Source organism: Aquarana catesbeiana, linkage group LG04, assembly GCF_042186555.1.
Source record: "Aquarana catesbeiana isolate 2022-GZ linkage group LG04, ASM4218655v1, whole genome shotgun sequence".
Lineage (NCBI taxonomy): Eukaryota > Metazoa > Chordata > Amphibia > Anura > Ranidae > Aquarana > Aquarana catesbeiana.
Window position 1 is genome coordinate 555,394,696 of NC_133327.1, and position 22,601 is coordinate 555,417,296.

Below are 22,601 nucleotides of genomic sequence, written 5' to 3' on the forward strand. Positions count from 1 at the left end.
ACCCATGGGTCAGGGCCACTGTAGTACTGCCGAAAGTTTCTCTGGGTCCATCGAAAAACCAGCAGTGGAAATGACATAACCCAGAAATTTAACCTGTTCACAATGAAACTCGCACTTCTTCAATTTGCAATTCAGGTTATTATCTCTCAACCTCTGCAGCATACGGCGGACATCTGTGTGATGGCTCTCTAGGGACTTGGAAAATATCAGAATATCGTCAAGATAAACCACCACACATAGCTGCAACAAATCTCATAGGACATTGTTGATAAATTCCTGGAAAACTGCCGGAGCGTTGCAAAGACCAAACGGCATAACTAGGTATTCACAATTGCCTGTTCTGGTACTAAATGCAGTTTTCCATTTGTCACCCTCCTTGGTCCTCACAAGATTGTATGCCCCTTGCAAATCAAGGTTCTTAAAAACCGTTGCTCCCTTGAGGCGGTCAAATAACCCTGTAATCAAAAGGAATCATATACGTGTTCTTAATCGTGAAGCGATTGAGACCCCTATAAATCAATAAAAGGTCTCAGTTCACCATTCTTCTTTTTCACAAAGAAGAAACCAGCACCAGCATGAGACAAGGATCTACGGATAAATCCTCAAGAAAGTGTGTCGGCCACATACTCCTCCATGGCATTGTCCTCCGAGACAGATAAAGGGTAGACCCGACCACAAGGAGATATGGCACCAGGTTGAAGGTCAATTGCACAATCATACGCCCGGTGCGGAGGCAAACTACCGGCTTGACCTTTGTCAAAGACATCGCAATATTTGTGGTACTCCTCCGGCAGTGCGAAGAGTGAAGGGGTGCACAAGACCTTAGCCACTTTCTGAAGACATGTCTCCCTGCATTGTGGCGACCAGGAAAGAACCTCAGCATGAAGCCAATCAAAAGAGGGGCTGTGCCTCTGTAACCAAGGATAACCAATAACCACTGGAAAATGAGGTGAGGAAATGACTTGGAATTGGATTATCTCATGGTGAAGAGCCCCTACGGCCATGGCCAACGGAACAGTCTCATGAGTCACATGGACAGGCAGTCTCCCATCAATAGCCTCAATGGCAAGTGGAGTAGCACAAAGCTGCAGCAGAATCGAGAGGTTAGACACAAAGGCACCATCTATGAACATGCCTGCAGCCCCAGAGTCGATTGGAGCCAGTATCTTGATGGATGACTCAGACCAAGAAAGGATAACCGGTACCAGGGGCTTATCCTTCTGGATAACTGGGTCTCTCTTGGAGTCTGGAGTCAATGAAGATGGCAAACATGATCAACTTCTCCAGCTCAGTGGGTATGTCTCAGGCTGCTATCTCATCTTTGATGTAATCCAAAAGACCATGAGAAAAAGCAGCCACGAGGGCCTCATTATTCAAAGCAACCTCTGCTGCCAGAGTATGGAACTCAATGGTGTAATCGGCAACAGTTCTCATACACTGTTTGATGGACATCCGGCCTTTGTCAGCAGACCTGGAGCATGCGGAAACATCAAATACCCTCTTAAAGGAAACCACAAACTCAGGGTAACTCTGGACAATGATTTTTTGCATCTCCCATAGAGGGTTTTCCCAGGCCAAGGCTCTCTCAGAAAGCAAAGATATCATGAAGCCTACTTTGCTTCTGTCCGTGGGAAACGCCTGGGGTAGCATCTCAAAGTAAATCTCCACCTGTTTGAGAAACCCTCTGCATTGAGATGGATCGCCCCTGAATCGATGGGGAAGCGGAGCGGAACCAGACATACCTCTCATAGAGGTAATATTCGATGCGGATGCCAGCACCGAGACCGGAGCAGCAGCAGGGATGGCCTGCAACACAGGTTGGACCGGAGCAGCTACAGTGGGAGTTTTCAGGTGAGCAGTGTGATTCAGGAGTGTTTGTAACGCTATGGCAAACTGATCCATGCGGTGATCCTGCTCATCCAATCTGGAAAAAATATTACCAACAAGTGGATTGCCTGCAACTTCGGAATTCATGGCCTTTGCCTACTGTCAGGAACCATGAATCAGACTGAGACAGAAGTGCAGTAAAAATCACACTATTAAATAAAATGGTAAAAATGGTATAAACAGAGCAAACGTAGTCAAGACATAGCCAGAGGTCGGTAACCAGAACGGGAAGTCAGAACAAGCCAGAGAAACAGGAGTTCAGAGATCAGTGAAGTCGGGTGCAGCAAACAGGATCAGAAAACAGAAGGGAAGTCAGCCAAGTAAAAGTCTTTCACAGAAAAACACAGCAGACAGAGTCCGGATATGTTGACCAAGGCAAAGGCACTGAAGATCTGATCCAAGGAGTTTATATAACCAGCAGCTCCAGCTGACGAGCAGGAAATGAAGACACTGTGGAAGGAAGAGTCTGGCAATTAACCGACAGCTGAGCACAGAGCTTTGAGAAGGAAGGGCTGAGCCCAGCCCTGACAGAGGGACACAGCAAACATGTGCAAGAAGGTGCTCTGGTAAGATGAGACCAAAATTTAACTTTTTGACTTAAAAGCAAAACGCTACATGTGCTGGAAAACTAACACTGCACATCACCCTAAAAACACTATCGTGAAACATGGTGGTGGCAGCATCATGTTGTGGGGATGTTTTCTTCAGCAGGGACATGGAAGCTGGTCAGAGTTGATGGGAAGATGGATAATGCCAAATACAGGGCAAACGTAGAAGAAAACCTGTTAGAGTCTGCAAAAGACTTGAGACTTTTACCCCAGTCTAAAGTCTTTTGCAGTTCACCTTCCTGCAGGACAACAACCCTAAACATACAGCCAGAGCTACAAAGGAATGGTTTCGATAAAATCATATTCATGTGTTAGAATGGCCCAGTCAAAGTTTAGACCTAAATCCAATTAAGAATCTGTGGCAAAACTTGAAAATTGCTGTTCACAGATGCTCTCCATCCAATCTGACAAAGCTTAAGCTATTTTGCAAAGAATAGGCAAAAATGTCACTCTCTAGATGTGCAAAGCTGGGACATCCCCAAAAAGTCTTGTAGCTGAAATTGCAGCGAAAGGTGGTTCTACAAAGTATTAACTCAAGGGGGGCTGAATACAAATGCATGCCACACTTTTCACATATTTGTAAAGAATTTTAAAAAACATTTATCATTTTCCTTCACTTCTCAATTATGTGCCACTTTGTGTTGGTCTATCACATAAAATCCCAATAAAATACATTTACGTTTTTGGTTGTAACATAACTAAATGTGGAAAATTTCAAGGGGTATGAATACTTTTTCAAGGCACTGTATTTGGACAGTAAAAATACCTTTAGTATAGCGCCAAAGTCATTATAGATTTCCACTGTTAACCCTTGAATACAGAGGAGCAGGAGAGATCACATACAGCATTCCCCAGGCCCTCTCTTCCCTCCTCTATGTTGTAAAACTGGAAGCTATGCAAGCCGTCCGACCTGCCCTTAGTAACTGATGACGTCATTGGTTGGTAGGATGCGGGTCGGCGACTTGCATAGCTTTCAGTTTTGCCGCAAAAGGTACAGAGAACAAGATAGATGAGGAAAGAGCTGGGAGGATGCTGGGTGTGATCTTTCACGCTCCTCTGTACACAGAAGTTAACAGTGGAAATCGATAATGATCGGACAGTACAGGGCTGTATACAATTCTCCCGTGGCACCTCTGGGGACTCTTTGCAGAACCCCAGGGTGCCTTGGCACCCCGATTAAAAAACCCTGCACTAGACACACATCTGCTGTCATTTATCACCATAACTATACTGTATTAGCACCAGATGATGCAGACATTCATTGTTCACAATTGAAATGAGGTCTGTATTGTATATCTACCTTTGCAATGGAATGCTGTAACTTTTTTGTTTTGTAAATTATTGATGATATTGGTATTTCTATTGAAGAAAAAGGATTGTTTTGTATGTTATTTGTATAACTGGGGTTTGTTTTGTATACCGTGGATATAACTGAGACAGTTACTGTACAGACGTACCACCAGAGAAATAACAGCCAAATGGACAATTATAGACTGAAAGTTTAACACTGTAAACATTAATGGTTGATATTCTATCTATATTGTGTCCACATACATCAACATGAACAAATACACTAATCAGAACGTATGGTGGCAATAGGTAGAATATAGCCATGCAGCATTATGTGAGGATCAGTGGACAGCCTTTATTGCAGTCCCTAGTGTTTTATTATCTATTAAGAAGCAGAATGCTTGACAAATCTTAACTGCTTGAAAGCCATCCCTCTCATCAACCACTTGTGGATTGTTTACAAATTAATTAGAGGGCCCAATTTACAGCCATTAGAAACCGTAATGGCAAGTGGCATCAACTAGGAAATATTTACTGAAGAAAGTCATAAAATATGAACAATAAATTGCAGTCAAGTTTATGATAACAGTTTTCTTTGCATGAGCACCTGACTATACAGTACCTTGGCTTAAAGAGTATCTATCTGTTTGGTTTTGGACAGAGGGGGGAAAGGTGGACCATCTGTTGGATGTTTACTGCTGCCCATATCTCTATTGGAGAGATTTTCCCTCACCAGGACATAAATAATGGAAAATGTTCATTTAAAAAAATTCTTTTTATGAGGCCTCCTTCTTTCAGCCATGTAAGTATCAAAGAGTTCAAGTAACAGGGATTCATGCATTTTCATAAAGGGGATTTCCATTTTTAACATGTAATGGGAAAAAACTAAAACAGTTGCCAGTGCTGATCATTAGGAGTCTTATAACGGCCATACATGCACTGATTTTCATCAATCCGTAGAAATGATTGTTTCAGTTGATCTGATGGCAGCAGTTATTCTTCAATTACACCACACACCACTGCTTTAACCACTTCCAGCCCAATCACATCATTGACTTTGAGTGGGGATGTCTAAATGTTGACTGCAGCTACAGGCATCATTCAGGTATCATCTTTTTCAGCTGGCGATTCTGTGCACCGTAAGAACAATCATAGCAGCAGTTCAGCCCCTTGATCCTTCTTACGGGCAGTGGGAGGGGACATCCCCCCTCTCGCCGCCCTCCGGTGCTTCTCCAGGCTTGCCCGTGCCATCGGCTTCCCGGAGAAAGAATCTGCTGCTGCCTGACGATGATCATAGAGATTTCCAGTGACCAGATGGTCCCCAGTCATCTCTATGACCGTCAGAGGCCCGGGAGCGACGTTATGACTTCATGGCCGCGGAAGTAAACAAAGCCCAGATCTTGGCTGGAAAGAAAGAGATCTGTAATTTTTTTTATTTTTATCTCAATCTTTCCAACCTGGAGGAGAGATGTGGAGTCTTATAGGCCCCACATGTCTCCATAAAGAGGACCTGTCACGCACCATTCCTATTACAAGGGATGTTTACATTCTTTGTAATAGGAATAAAAGTGATCAAAAATATTTTTTTTTTAAAGAGAAAATGTAAAAATAAAAAAAATTAAAGTAAAATAAACAATAATAAAAAAAAAAATTTAAAGCGCCCCCACCCCATGTGCTCGTGCACAGAAGCAAATGCACAAGTAAGGCACATCCGCATATGTAAACGCCGTTCAAATCACACATGTGAGGTATCGCTGCGTGCCTTAGAGTGAGAGCAACAATTCTAGCTCTAGACCTCCTCTGTAACTCTAAACTGGTAACCTGTAAACATTTTTAAAGCATCGCCTATGGAGATTTTTAAGTACCAAAGTTTGGTGCCATTCCACAAGTGTGTGCAATTTTAAAGCGTGACATGTTAGGTATCTATTTACTCGGCATAACATCATCTTTCACATTATACAGAAATTAGGCTAACTTTACTGTTCTGTTTTTTTAATTCATGAATTCAAGCGTTTGAAAAATTGTTGCGTAAATACCGTGTGACATAAAAAGTTGCCGCACCGTCACCGCATTCAGAACGATCAGATTTTCTGACAACTTTGTGTGACCGCGTGTATGTAAGACAAGTTTGAGCCAATGACCGTCGGAAAAAATCCATGGATTTTGTTGTCGGAATGTCCGATCAATGTCCGACCATGTGTACGGGGCATTAGTCTGACACTCATGTACACCAGCCCATAAAGTAGAACTCAAGAGCCAATGCCTTTTTGGTTTATGACTAGCGATGGGCGAACGGTTCGGCCCGAGCATAAGTTCGGGCCGAACTTTGGTTGTTCGGATGTTCTGCGAACACCGAACAATATCATTGCAAAAAATGTTTTTAAAAACGGACGTTTTTTCAGGAGCAGTGATTTTTTTTAATGCTTAAAGTGAAACAATAAAAATTAAATATTCCTTTAAATATCGTGCCTGGGGGGTGTCTATAGTATGCCTGTAAAGTAGCGCAGTTTTCCCATGTTTAGAACAGTACCACAGCAAAATGACATTTCTAAAGGAAAAATTTCTAAAGGAAAATTTGGGTTACCCCAAAGCACCCTCCCCATGTTGAGGGCATGTGGCCTGGTATGGTTCAGGAGGGGGGCGCTCTCTCACCCCCCCTCTTTTCCTGCAGCCTGCCCGGTTGCGTGCTCAGATAAGGGTCTGGTATGGATTTTGAGGGGAACCCTACGCCATTTAAAAAAAAAAATTGGTGCAGGGTTCCCCTTAAATCCATACCAGACCCTTGACCTGAAGGATCTGGTATGGAGGTCTGTTATGGATTTTGGGGGGAACCCCTACGAAATTTTTAAAAAAAATTTGGCGCAGGATTCCCCTTAATATCCATATCAGACCCGAAGGGCCTGGTATGGATTTTAGGGGGACCCCAACGCAATTATTTTTTTTACATTTTGGTTCAGGGTTCCCCTTATTATTCATTACAGACCCAAAGGGCCTGGTAATGGACTGAGGGGGATCCCATGCTCTTTTTTTCAATTAGTTTTATCCATATTGCCGAGACCCGACAGTTCATTACAGCTGCAAGCAGTTTTAAATGACAATTTTATCTTTAGAAATGTCATTTTGCTGTGGTACTGTTCTAAACACGGGAAAACTGCGCTACTTTACAGGCATACTACAAACACCCCCCAGGCATGATATTTAAAGGAATATTTCATTTTTATTGTTTCACTTTAAGCATTAAAAAAATCACTGTTCACGAAAAAACGGACGTTTTTTAAAAAAAAAATTTGCATTGATACATGTCCCCTGGGGCAGGACCCAGGTCCCCAAACACTTTTTATGACAATAACTTGCATATAAGCCTTTAAAATGAGCACTTTTGATCTTTCATGTTAGTGCCCCATAAACTTTAACGTTGTCTGTGTGTTCTGCCAAATTTTTTGCCTGTTCGGTATGTTCTGGTGCGAATCAAACTATTACAATCTGTCCCAGCATTGATCTGCTTAAACTGGCACTACACTTAGGTTTAGGAAAAAAAAAACATTCAAGTATGTATTCTTAACTCAGAAGAGTACCTTCTATTGCTCTCAGCCTCCTCTAAATCTCCACTTGTATTTGTTTGCTGCTGTGACCTGTTAGAAGAGGGTGGCTGTGTTCGTTCTCCATGATCCCACTGTATGTAGGCAAATAGCCACCCTCTCTTGCTTGCTCCCGAGATGGAATAGAGACTATGGGATTACACCCATACATAGAGTAATGCACATGACCACAACTAACACGCAATGTCATTTCCACACAAACAGAGGAAATTTCATGAACATGCATTATAGGACCAATAAATAGTGGATGTGTATGGATTATTTTGGAGAATAAGATTATAGTTTACAGTCACTTTAAACTTTATATGTATACTGCTAAATTAAAAATGTTGATTCATCTGCATATAACATAATATATGGGAGGTGGTTTTCTTGAGACCCACCACCCTACTCTGTTCTTCCTGTTAGACATTAAAGAAACAACTGTACTATGATTACTGAGTATAGAACTCCTCAGAAGAAATCAAAAGCATTCTACTAAATTCAATTACCCAGCCAAGGAAAACAAATATATTCTAATACACTTCTACTACAGAGTTACTGATTCATTAGAGCTGAATTTATTTAGTAAATGTCAGGTTAAATGATGCCTTGGTTTCAGAACTGAACACACAACTAATGATACGGATGATGGTAGTGTACACTTTGTTAATAAACATAATTTAATATAAAATAATAGATCAGTAAAATCTACTCACTAGTCAAATACTTCCATCTCCTTACCACTACTAACTTCATTGTAAAATATAAGCGAATAATGGCAATGTCTTATATATACAAAAGCCAATTTAGAAAAGCTGAAAGCGGCTGTATGTGAAAGGTAAACCAATCTGATTTATTGATTTATTAAACCAGCAACAGCTTAAGAAATCTTACCTTCTCCCTTGATGTCATGTGGAAAACCAATAACAGCAGTTTCTGGAACATCAGGATGCTCATCCTGCAAAATAATTATAAGTAATTATATGAAATATTATAAATTGGATATCAAGTAATAGGCTCAATTCACAAAGTTAACACACCCAGGTAAGGCTGTTTAGTTTCCAAAAATGAGTTAAGAGGGTTCTTCAAAAGTTTCTGCACTTTTTTTAACTCTATTATACTATAAAAGTGTGGAAACTTTGTGAAGAACCCTCATATCTTTTGTCTAATAAGATCCTTGTGTTAAAACTTTTGAATTGAGCCTAAGGCTCGGTTCACACAGGGGCGACTTGTCAGGCGACCTAGTCGCCTGACAAGTCGCCTCCCGTTCTGTGCTACGGAACCGTTCTAATAGGAGCGACGCAAGTCGCTCCGACTTAGAAAAAGGTTCCTGTACTACTTTGGGGGCGACTTGCATAGACTTCTATGCAGAAGTCGTTTTGCAAGTCGCCTCGGAAGTCGTTTGCAGGTCGCCTTGCTGAGGTGACCTGCAAGTCGTGCCGCCCCTGTGTGAACCGGCACTAATGCATGTAAAATATGTAGCTAAACTTTTTATTAGCTTACAGGGGCATAGTGCTTAGACCTTCCGCTTCTTGTTTCTAATTCCTATAATTTCCTGTTCATACTATTGTGGAACCCTTTCCATGTGTAAAGTGGAAACTCAAGTAACTAACTTAATAGACATCAGAAATAAATATATAAGTTGGCTGCTTGCCCTTGAGCAATGAAAAGCTACAGTTGTGCTCAAAAGTTTAATCAAAAGTTTGCATACCCTGGCAGAAATTGTGAAATTTTGGCATTAATATTGAAAATATGACTGATCATGCCAAAAACTGTCTTTTATTTAAGGATAGCAATCACATGCAGCTATTTATTATCACATAGTTTTTTTGGATCCTTTTTAGATCATAATGATAACAGAAATCACCCAAATGGCCCTGGTAAATAGTTTACATACCCTGGAATGTTTGGCCTTGGTACAGACACAGCAGGGGGCACACACAGGTTAATATGGCAATTAAAGGTAATTTCCCACATTTGTGGCTTTTTAAATCACAATTAGTGTCTGTGTATAAATAGTCAATGAGTTTGTTAGCTTTCACATGATTGCACTAAGCAGGCTAGACACTGAGCCATGAGGGGGTAGAAAAGAACAGTCAAAAGACCTGCGTAACAAGGTAATGAAACTTTACAAAGATGGAAAAGGATATAAAAAGATATCCAAAGCCTTGAATATGCCAGTCAGTACTGTTAAATCACTTATTAAGAAGTGGAAAATTCTGGACTCTTTTGATACCAAGCCAAGGTCAGGTAGACCAAGAAAGATTGCAGCCACAATTGGCGGAAGAATTGCTCAGGATACAAAGAAAAACCTACAGGTAACCGCAGGAGAAATACAGGCTGCTCTCCAAAAAGTCGGTGTGGTTGTTTTTAAGGAGCACAATTCAACAATACTTAAACAGAAAAGAGCAGCATGGTTGAGCTGCCAGAAGGAAGCCTGTACCTGTAATTATAAGTAATTATATGAAATATTATAAATTGGATATCAAGTAATAGGCTCAATTCACAAAGTTAACACACCCAGGTAAGGCTGTTTAGTTTCCAAAAATTAGTTAAGAGGGTTCTTCAAAAGTTTCTGCACTTTTTTTAACTCTATTATACTATAAAAGTGTGGAAACTTTGTGAAGAACCCTCATATCTTTTGTCTAATAAGATCCTTGTGTTAAAACTTTTGAATTGAGCCTAAGGCTCGGTTCACACAGGGGCGACTTGTTAGGCGACCTAGTCGCCTGACAAGTCGCCTCCCGTTCTGTGCTACGGAACCGTTCTAATAGGAGCGACGCAAGTCGCTCCGACTTAGAAAAAGGTTCCTGTACTACTTTGGGGGCGACTTGCATAGACTTCTATGCAGAAGTCGTTTTGCAAGTCGCCTCGGAAGTCGTTTGCAGGTCGCCTCGCTGAGGCGACCTGCAAGTCGTGCCGCCCCTGTGTGAACCGGCACTAATGCATGTAAAATATGTAGCTAAACTTTTTATTAGCTTACAGGGGCATAGTGCTTAGACCTTCCGCTTCTTGTTTCTAATTCCTAGAATTTCCTGTTCATACTATTGTGGAACCCTTTCCATGTGTAAAGTGGAAACTCAAGTAACTAACTTAATAGACATCAGAAATAAATATATAAGTTGGCTGCTTGCCCTTGAGCAATGAAAAGCTACAGTTGTGCTCAAAAGTTTAATCAAAAGTTTGCATACCCTGGCAGAAATTGTGAAATTTTGGCATTAATATTGAAAATATGACTGATCATGCCAAAAACTGTCTTTTATTTAAGGATAGCAATCACATGCAGCTATTTGTTATCACATAGTTTTTTTGGATCCTTTTTAGATCAGTGTTTCTCAACTCTAGTCCTCAAGGCGCCCCAACAGGTCATGTTTTCAGGATTTCCCTCAGGTGAAAAGGCTGTGGTAATTACTAAGGCAGTGAAACTGATCAAATCACCTGTGCAAAATAATGGAAGGCCTGAAAACATGACCTGTTGGGGCGCCTTGAGGACTGGAGTTGAGAAACACTGTTTTAGATCATAATGATAACAGAAATCACCCAAATGGCCCTGGTAAATAGTTTACATACCCTGGAATGTTTGGCCTTGGTACAGACACAGCAGGGGGCACACACAGGTTAATATGGCAATTAAAGGTAATTTCCCACATTTGTGGCTTTTTAAATCACAATTAGTGTCTGTGTATAAATAGTCAATGAGTTTGTTAGTTTTCACATGATTGCACTAAGCAGGCTAGACACTGAGCCATGAGGGGGTAGAAAAGAACAGTCAAAAGACCTGCGTAACAAGGTAATGAAACTTTACAAAGATGGAAAAGGATATAAAAAGATATCCAAAGCCTTGAATATGCCAGTCAGTACTGTTCAATCACTTATTAAGAAGTGGAAAATTCTGGACTCTTTTGATACCAAGCCAAGGTCAGGTAGACCAAGAAAGATTGCAGCCACAATTGGCGGAAGAATTGCTCAGGATACAAAGAAAAACCTACAGGTAACCGCAGGAGAAATACAGGCTGCTCTCCAAAAAGTCGGTGTGGTTGTTTTTAAAGAGCACAATTCAACAATACTTAAACAGAAAAGAGCAGCATGGTTGAGCTGCCAGAAGGAAGCCTGTACTGTGCCAATGCCAAAAAAAGCCAATGAGGCATGTCAAGGTGTTGTTGGGCATATTGTAACCAGGCTTTTTGTGGAACTCGTACAGTAAAGGCTTCTTTCTGGCAACTTGACCATGCAGCTCTTTTTTGTTCAAGTATCATCGTATTGTGCTCCTTAAAAACAACTACACCATCTTTTTCCAGAGCAGCCTGTATTTCTCCTTAGGTTACCTGTGGGTTTCTCTTTGTATCCCGAACAGTTCCTGTGGCAGTTGTGGCTCAAATCTTTCTTAAACTACCTGACCTTGGCTTGGTATCAAGAGATCCCCAAATTTTCCACTTCTTATTAAGTGATTGAACAGTACTGACTGGCATATTCAAGGCTTTGGATATCTTTTTATATCCTTTATTTAAGGATTGCTCTCCTTAACCACTTGACTAGTGGGCACATAAACCCCCCCCCTCTTGACCAGACCAATTTTCAGCTTTCGGTGCTCTCACACTTTGAATGACAATTACTCAGTCATGTAATACTGTACCCAAATTAATCTTTTGTCCTTTTTTTCATAAAAATAGAGCTTTTTTTTGGTGGTATTTGATCACCTCTGGGTTTTTTATTTTTTGCGCTATAAATGAAAAAAGCCTGAAAATTTTGAAAAAAAAACGTATTTTTCTTAGTTTCTGTGATAAAATTTTGCAAATTATTAATTTTTCTTCATAAATTTTGGACACAATTTATACTGCTACATATCTTTGGTAAAAATAACCCAAATTAGTGGATATTATTTGGGCTTTGTGAAAGTTAGAGAGTCTACAAGCTGTGGTGCAAATCATAAAAAATTGATCACACTTGATGTACCGGTGGCCTATCTCATTTCTTGCAACCTGAACAAGCCAGGAAAGTATAAATACCCCCCAAATTACCCCTTTTTTGAAAGTAGACATTGCAAGGTATTTAGTAAGATGCATGGTGAGATTTTTGATGTCATTTTTTTCCCACAATTCTTTGCAAAATGGAGATTTTTTTCCCCACAAAATTGTCATTGTAATAGGTTATTTCTCTCACATGGCATGTGTATACCACAAATAATGCCCCAAAATACATTCTGCTACTCCTCCTGAGTATTACGATACCACATATGTTGGACTTTTTCACAGCCTGGCCACATAGAGAGGCCCAACATGCAGGGAGCACCATCACGTGTTCTGGGAGCATAAATTACACATCTAACTTTTTGACTACCTATTACACTTTTATATGCCCTGGAGCACCAGGACAATGACACATGACACTGATGTGGCACTGATGACAGAAGGCACTGATACGTGGCACTGATGACACGTGACACTGATGTGGCACTGATAACAGATGGCACGTGACACTGACAGGTGGCACTGATGACAGATGGCACTAATACGTGGCACTGATGACACATGACACTGATAACAGATGGCACTTGACACTGACAGGTAGCACTGGGGACAGGTGGCACTGGGGTCAGGTGGCACTGGGAACAGATGGCACTGATAGGTGGCACTGGGGACAGTTGGCACCGATAGGTGGCACTGGGGACAGATGACACTGACAGATTTTTTTTTCCACAAAATTGTCATTGTAATAGGTTATTTCTCTCACATGGCATGTGTATACCACAAATAATGCCCCAAAATACATTCTGCCATTCCTCCTGAGTATTACGATACCACATATGTGGGACTTTTTCACAGCCTGGCCCAACATGCAGGGAGCACCATCACGTGTTCTAGGAGCATGAATTACACATCTAACTTGTTGACTACCAATTACACTTTTATAGGCCCTGGAGCACCAGGACAATAACATGTGACACTGATGTGGCACTGATACATGGCACTGTTGGCATGTGACACTGATGTGGCACTGATGACAGATGGCACTAATACGTGGCACTGATGACACGTGACACTGATGACAGGTGGCACTAATATGTGGCACTGATGACACATGACACTGATGTGGCACTGATGACAGATGGCACTAATACGTGGCACTTATGACAGATGGCACTAATAAATGGCACTGATGACAGATGGCACTAATACGTGGCACTGATGACAGATGGCACTGATATGTGGCACTGATAACAGATGGCACTGATATGTGGCACTGATAACAGATGGCACGTGACACTGACAGGTGGCACTGATGACAGATGGCACTGATACGTGGCACTGATGACACGTGACACTGATAACAGATGGCACGTGACACTGACAGGTAGCACTGGGGACAGGTGGCACTGATATGTGGCACTGGGGACAGATGGCACTTTCAGGTGGTACTGGGGACAGTTGGCACTGATAGGTGGCACTGGGGACAGTTGGCACTGATAGATGGCACTGGGGACAGATGGCACTGACAGGTGGCACTGGGGACAGATGGCACTGACAGGTACTGTGGGCACAGTATTTTCTATTTTTTTGTGTGTGAGCATGATCAGTCAATATTAATGCCAAAATTTCACAATTTTTGCCAGGGTGTGCAAACTTTTGAGCACAACTGTATATTGTTGGATGTGTCACCTCTATCCTGCCTTCTATAGCTGAAGGGCTTTATGTGTGATGGAAGTCTCAATGTCTTTTGGCAACTGTCTTTTGCCTATATGCTCTTTATCATTTTTAGGATTGTCTTATGTTTTTTATTATTCTCTTATGTGCGATTAAATATCAGCAATAAAGCAGATGTTGTGTTCCCAAGTATTGCTTTGGAAAACATGTCTATGCTGTGGGTAAGTTCTGTGGACACAACATATATCTAAACTTTAATTATATAAGTGTCTGGTGGCCTTGGGCTTGAAAGATTAAATATGAAAGTTCATTTGTTTGAAAAACCAACATCGGAAGTATTTGTTTCCGATTACAGCTGAGGTCTCTCATAGGAAACTATAACATTGAACATATAAAAAAAATAAGTTTTACATCCCAATCACCTTGCATCCATATGGGATTTGTCACATATAAGCTATTTGCACAGGGTGACCATAATTAACCACTTGCTGTCCACTAAATGTAGAAAAGAATCCTGGAAACAAGTGGTTATAAAAAGTGCATAGCTGCAGCCATGATCTTGGTATCATTTTTTTACAGCCGGCCATCTGCTGTTCAGTAAAAGTTATCTGAATGGGTCTACAGCCACCAAATCACTTTTAGTGTAGTATGAAGGGCTGCGCAACTCCTAATGAATCCAGAAGCAACCATGTTTTTATAATTTCTGGTTTCAGAGCGGTCAATCCCTGGCTGCTAAGGGCCAAGGAAGCAGCTAATTAAGCATTATTTCTGCTTGTTTAAATGCAGTGGAGGGCAGAGGAGACACTAGGGTTCTAATAGAGTCTTGATGTCTCCATAAAGAGTACATGCCACCTGTCCAAAGTTATCACATTGGGGGCTTGCGAGCCACCTAGTGATAGCAATAAAGTTAAATGAAAAAAAAAATTCTAAAGTGTAAATAAATAAATTTTATTAAAATAAATAAAAAAAATATTTTTTAAAATGGTAAAAGCACCCCAATCCCCCCTGAGCATACACACAAGGTAAAATGCAGCATAGGTTCCATGTGTGTATGTAAACAGCATGTAAACCACACATTGTGAGGTTTTGCTGCAAACATCAGAGTAAGAACAATAATTCTGGGGTCATCATTAATAATTAACTCTACACTGACAACCTGGAAAGGCTTTTAAAACATCACCTATGAAAAGTTTTGGGTGCCGTAGTTTGTCACTATTTCACGGGTGCACTTAAGTTTGAGTCTTGGCATGCTTGGTATCTATTTACTGAATGCAACATCATCTGTTACATTTTACAAAAGAAAATGGGTACTAGTAAATGTAATGCAAGTGAGCGGCAGGTGCAGGCACAATCACGTACCCGTACTTATGCTAATTCTGACAAATTCAGCAGCGCACATGCGCACGCTCCCTGCTGTGATTGCACACAGCTAGAGTTTGGCAGATGATTTCAGGCAATTATTTTGGCTGAAGTCAGCTAATTGGCTGTGCCCAATCAAACACAGAGTTTTGTGTTTAGGGCTCATTCACACATAAATTTGGGGGTGATAAAACAGCAGGCTATAATAGAAGTCTATGGCTAAATGCAGCAAGCCCGCAGGAAAGCTGCATGTACACTGCACTGCACCCACGGTGTGGGTAAACAGCAGCACATCCGTGTGAAAGCATCCCCAAACTATTGTGCCCAGTGTATTGCTTCACACTGACCTGAAGATCTCTTCTTTCCTGCTGCTGGCACCACTCTAGAGATGGCTAGCCGGGATAAGAGTTGGAGTGCAGTTGGTATCACTCCGCATGGGACAGGAGCCAGCACTACAGAGGGGGCATTGACTTATGTGGCTCTTGCTCCCTACAACAGCTCTAGCTTTACAAGTAGTCCCTCTGCATTGCACTCTGTTTGATGCTCTGGAATAGCAAGTCAGCAAACCCAGACCGAGATCTACCAGTCACCTGTCCGCGATCTACTGGTAGATCACGATCTACAGGTTGCTGACCCCCGCTGTAAAGACTTGACAACATTGCCCTTCTCCTATTTGTTTTAAGATATGCACTGTATTTGGCCCCTGTATTGTTTTACATCTTTTTTTGAACACCTCCCTGTAATTTGTTCTTTGCAAATAAAACTTAAAGTGTTACTAAACCCACATCAGAAAAATCAGTCTGTATATGCAGTAAAGCATGCTTGTTATACTGACTGTGGAATCTAAGGGGTTAATCCTCTGGATTGTGTAAAAAGGCTGTTTGGTCCTGTATTCTCTGTTCCTCCCCTCCTTCCATAGTTCCCAATCCACCTGCTGATAACACAGAGCCTTGGGGGCACTTTGCACATGCTCAGTTTGGTGTGTATTGCTTTTTTTTTCTTGTGAGAGTGCATGTGATCAGCACAGGGCCAATTAGCACTGTCAAGACAGAGGGTCAGGGATCCTGCAGCCTTACAGGACAGTCAGAGCAGAATGAAAACTCATCCTACAAGCTTTAACCAGACACTGATATAAGTCACAAGACTGCTATAACTGCTGATGAAAAAGGGTATTTAGCAGTTTATATTTACTAAAACGTTTGCATTTCCATGTTCTGTGTACTGTGGGAGACCAGATATAGTGAATGCAGGGAACTGAGTTTAGTAGCACTTTGAATCAAGTCAAAGCTGCAGGTTCACTTTAAAGGCAGCCCCACCCTTTTCCCTTTGTTCCTCCACTGCTTCCTTTTTTATGGCCAGCAGTGGTGTCTTCTGTGCTCCTCCTGCTGGATTCTCCAGTAGAAATGAAGGGTTTATTGGGAGTTGGTGACATCATTGTTTGGTCATACACACACAGGAAAGCACACCACAATGCTCTGGGGACGAAGGAAACAGAATCTATAAGTGAATCTATCTAGCAGACTGTATGGTTATAAAAATGTGCCAGATAACTCCACCTAGGCAAAGTCCAGTGCATGACACACGCACCACCTTTTTATGCGCAGTGCGATTTTGAAGCATTTTACAGTTGCACATTATGATCATGAAAAGTGTGTTTTGAGAGACATTGGCAGATAAACAGTTTTTTTTGCAAGAAATTAACATATTTAAGAAACTTTGTTAAAATTATTTATTTTCATATTTACCAGTGCATCCTCAATTTCTGCTGTGCCCAACCGATGACCACTGATATTTATAACATCATCCATTCGCCCTGTTATTTGATAATACCCTTCATTTGTCCTGTGGGCTCCATCCCCAGTAAAATAGTAGCCTGGAAGAATTACACAACAATAAGACACAAAAAAGTTAATCAGTTTATAATTACATTTAAAAATAATTTCTTTAAAAATTGATTGGGACTTACTCTCTGCAGAAACATGAAAGACAACCCCTCCACACAATTTCTTCTATTAGGTGACTAGGTAACAATATACAGTATATATTGTATTGTTTTATTTTAAGCAACACTGCAGAGTAAACCTGGTATAGCTATGCACTTATCCATGGAAATATATTGTCATGGTTATTAATTAATCTTCTGCTTGGCTACCTATCTGCATTGTCTGATGTGCACCGTTAAATAGGCCTTTGGCAGAATATGATCCTACATTAATCTAGTAAACTTTGTTCTCCATTCAGTTATTAATGTCTATGACACAATCCTGGTTTCTGTCCATGGTGACTGTAATTGGGTTACACTTGTGAGCACTGGGATGGAGTGGTTTCCATGTATATTTGCAAATTTAGAAGCAAAAAGGTACCTGGAAATATAGTATGGGTTGGATTTACTAAAACTGGAGCATGCAGAATTTGGTGCATCTGTGCAGAGTAACCAATCAGCTTCTAACTTCAGTTTGTTCAATTAAGCTTTGACAATAAAACCTAGAAATTGATTGGTTACTGTGCACAGTTGCACTAGATTCTGTGTGCTCCCGTTTTAGTAAATCCCCCCATATGTCTAAAAATGTATTTTATAGTTCTTATTTAGTGAATGGCTGTCTGTCTCCCTTTTATCAGTACTCTCTTAAATCAGTCTCTATTCATGGTTATCATTGCTGATTACACTAATCTCCAGAAAGGCCAGTGAAATGGAAGTTAAATACAAACTCAGTATATTGATCATTAACCAATGTGGTAAGGTGGTGTTATTACAGTATAAAAGTTTCTGAATCATTCATGCTTCTGGTTACAGTAAATAAAATAACACCAGTCCCGACTAAGGGTTATGTTATGATATTGAACGCTGAGGTATAAATGGGAGCTAAAAACAATTAGTAGTTAACCTTGGAAGGAAGGGGGGATAGTGGTGCCAAATTTCTATAAATATGGTACTTCTTGGTGGGAGAGTTGGTGATAGTCAATAGATGGCTCAGTGGTCCATGTGATGATGCTGCAGTTGGCCTTGAGGCGGCGCTCATTGGTTCATATGAAGCATTGGCCCATTTGGTATTTAGAGGGCCCAAGTCGCCCTATGTCTTGACCACTTTTATGAGGTCAGTTTTACGTGCCTAGATGGTTGCCCATAGTGGGGAATTTGGGGGTCCCTTCCCACTTTCGCCTCATGCCCCAATGTGGAGAAATCCTAATCTGCCCCAATTTTTTACATTTGAAGTTCCAGTGGCCTGTACGAAATTTGGGATTAAACAAATGGGCAGCTGAAATATTTTGATGAACTGAAATCTCTACATCAGTTGTCAAATACCCATTTTTTCGGTACATACAACTAAGACATGCATACCAAACACAGTATAAACATGTAAGAGCTTAATTCTCAGTGTCCACCCTTGAATCCTTACGAAGGGAGGATGATCTTCAAAAGCCCCTATCTACTATATATAAATTCCGTTTCCCTGAGACTTGTTCGGCTTATGAGTATGTGTAGAGCTAAGTGGGAGTCGATGGCGCCAGATTTGGAAACGGAAGATTGAGAGGATGTCAGGCATGCACCCTTTACCAGTCTAATCTTGGCCCATGACCAACTGATCCACTACAAATTTTTGCATCGTATATATATATGCCCCCGGCCAAGATAGCTATAATTTTTGGTTCAGTCACCTCTTCTTGCTGGCGTTGTTCTGCAGGGGGGCTGACTGTATGCATATCTTCTTTGACTGTCTTGATATACAGGAATACTGGAAGGATGTTTTGATGTGTATACAGGAGGTGACAACTATCTCCCTACGTCCTTCTATAAGGCACTGCCTGCTCAGACTGCTGGATGATCTGGCCCCCACCATAGCAATACGGACCTTATTTACTTTATTATTTTTTCCATGCTAGGAAACGCATAGTTTTGTCTTGGAAGAGTTCTACTCCTCCATCGGTAGAGTCCTGGAAGGCTTTAATGAATAGGGCCCTACCCTTCTATAAAGCCACATATAAAGCCCTACCCTTCTATAAAGCTTCTCAAATTTCATAAGGTTTGGGGCAGTTGGATGGCGTCACCCCTCACTGTAACAGACTAGTTTTAACCTTTTATTAATGGTATCCTTTCTGGTTCATGTAAGCCTCTGATGTGCACCTCATCACCTCTGACCTGGACGGGTTGCATGGTGGAACGCATAAATTACATTTTCTCCAGAATGTGGGTAGTTTTTCACATGGATCCTTGTGCTTTTGGTTGCATATGGGTGTGGGGGGGTTGTGTCTCTTCTGAGAAGGTGAAGTGGGCCAGGTTGGCAAGCTTCACAGGCAATATTCATGCACATGTTCAAATGTTATGCACTTCTTTTTTATTTGTATAATACTTGGTTCATCGGATTGTGATGGGCGGTCCTGGATTGTTCTATTGAATACTGTATGTGGTTTTTTTTAAACAATAAAGATAATTTTCCAAAAAAAACAATTAGTACTTGTTCAGAATAATTTTTCTATACATTCACACAAAACTGTATTTTACTTAATTGGTATCCTGATCGGGACTTTTAAAACCATCCAGGGTATAAAAAGAGAAAGCATGAGTTCATCTTCCTAGCCTGCAGGTTGAAGAATAAAAATAATATCTAATACTCTTGTATCTCTGACTTAAAACAAAGTGTGAGTTTATTGTCACACAGTTGGCATCATAAATACAATGTAAAAAGTATAATAATTTAGTTCAGTGTATGTAAAAATATATGAATTAGAATAAATAGTTATAAAGCTGTAATAAGCTTATAAAAGCATGTGTGCTTCACGGCTGCTGCCTTCTGTCTCCATGCTGTCTTGTGTAACCAAAAAGAAGCAGGAAATGACGTTCTTAGACTTCTGGGAGAATTCAGCTGTTCCAACTTGTCAAAGTGTCTTTGTGTGAATATGTCTTTGTCATCTCTCTTAGTGGGTGTGTGTGTCTGTCTGACCTTCAATATCAAAGCGTTGGCTTTATATGTTACATGTGAACATCATAACCTCACAAAAACTTAGAACCTTGTATTCCACACATTCATTTCTGCTAACTTCAGCAATATGCTATACAAAGGAGATACTAACTCAGAGAGTCATATATAGAGTTTGATTGACAATCCCACATGTAACACTTGTAGTAATGTGCTGATCATGTAATGTCATATAACCAAACATCTACCAATATGAACACATATTACCAACTTTAACTACATTAAGTAACTATACATTAATATGATTGAGACTACACTAAACTTACTTAACTGGATATAAACAAATTGTATTATTCCTCTAACTACATAAATACTGGTCTATTCTGAACCTCCCTTGATATTCTATACCAGATACCTTATAGGTCATTCTCAAACTAACTACATACACTTAGCAATACTCAGCTTTAGATGAAGAATCATATCAAATCAATTGATCAAGGTCATTCACACATACTATATTTATTATGACTAATTATAAAACCAAATATGTTTTGCAAGCTTGCCATGAATATAGTATAACACCTATAAGTCCCGAATTATGAATTTGGAATAATAGTCTAACACAGGTGGGAGGTGAGGGGGAATGAGGTGAACGATCGGCTTTAAGGAGGACTTCACACTTATCTTAAAAATTGCAACAAAGTCACCTTTAGAAATGTTACAGAAATCTAGAGATATCTACAAACAGATATTTATCGATAGTTGAAAGCTTTTTATTCTTTATATTTTTACTAACTATGCATCTGTGAGGTCCTGGTTGCATCACCAGTGCCTCACTTAACCAGGAAGTGTAAAAAGGATAACTGTAAGTAAAAGCAAAACATTTTTGTTTAACTAATGAATGTAAAATGATTTCTTACAGCATGCAGTTGTCATATAATATGACTAGGGGAACAGTCGTCCCGCTTTACTTACCCTGACCTGAGTTTGGAATCCCTGAACCCGATGTCAAAATATTAAAAAAAAAAAAAATCTGGACAATAATATTGCACATTGCAGACTGGGGAATCCATTTATCTTTTACTTTTATAGAGAGGTGATAAGGGCGCTCTGGTGGAGGTGGATAGCTGGTCAGAGGAATGATAGTGATGAGATGGCACTTCTGGCAGCACTTTGGTTAGAGGAGAAGCAACTCTGAAGATATAAAAAAGGAAAAGAAAGGCGCCTCTAAGTGCAGTATGTCAAATTTAATAGAGTGCACAAAGGGTTAAAAGCACTTACAAGATTGTTGAGTGTTAAAAGACATGATAAAATCAGGAGTCCTCATTTGTGGCATATGTCCATCCTCAGCACGGTGGTAGAGAGCAGTGTAGAGCCGTCCAGCAGCTGTAAAGCGTTCTCATGCGTGTTGGAAAGAGGAGGCAGCAGGGAATCCTATATTCACTGCGGGACACACAAGGCTGATGGTGTCAGTGTACAGAAGGGGGTGGTAACGCGTTTCGGAGCATGTGCGGCTCCTTCGTCAGACCTACGCCCACACTCCTCAGGCTGGCTTATAAATGGTGAGGGGGAGGAGCAAGGGGAGGAGTGTGGGCAGATACTAAATACACAATGATAAGGGAAGTGACAGATGTATTATGAGGACGGCCAAGACGACCGTGCACTCGCAAAATGGATTATTAACGTCAGTGCTATATACAATGAAGTCCTGAAGGAATTTGACACAGGGGTACAGAGCACAGATGGCAGTGGTTAAATTAACAATAATAAATAAATAAATATACAAACATAAGGTTGACATTAAAGTAATATACAGGTGTGTTACATGATCGGCCGGGTGTCTATATGAATGTGTTATAAAGGCGGCCGGGCGTTTGTACACATGCAAATAGGGTCGTAAGTCTAATATTGAGTAGACAATGAATAAATCTATAGCCGTATTCATTGTCTACTCAATATTAGACTTACGACCCTATTTGCATGTGTACAAACGCCCGGCCGCCTTTATAACACATTCATATAGACACCCGGCCGACCATGTAACACACCTGTATATTAATTCAATGTCAACCTTATGTTTGTATATTTATTTATTTATTTATTATGGTTAATTTAACCACTGCCATCTGTGCCCTGTACCCCTGTGTCAAATTCCTTCAGGACTTCATTGTATATAGCACTGACGTTAATAATCCATTTTGCGAGTGCACGGTCGTCTTGGCCGTCCTCATAATACATCTGTCACTTCCCTTATCATTGTGTATTTAGTATCTGCCCACACTCCTCCCCTTGCTCCTCCCCCTCACCATTTATAAGCCA

The 22,601-nt window shown here is 40.7% G+C and overlaps 1 protein-coding gene across 1 annotated transcript in view; it reads right to left on the reverse strand.

The window, feature by feature from the left end:
• ACSS1 (acyl-CoA synthetase short chain family member 1) overlaps positions 1 to 22,601 on the reverse strand; it is a 217,073-nt gene that overhangs the window by 23,701 nt on the left and 170,771 nt on the right. Inside the window, exons 11-12 of the mRNA XM_073627979.1 lie at positions 17,112 to 17,239; positions 8,261 to 8,324 (exon numbers count right to left, since the gene is read on the reverse strand). Coding sequence (XP_073484080.1) covers positions 8,261 to 8,324; positions 17,112 to 17,239 — 192 coding nt within the window. The remainder of the gene's footprint in view (positions 1 to 8,260; positions 8,325 to 17,111; positions 17,240 to 22,601) is intronic.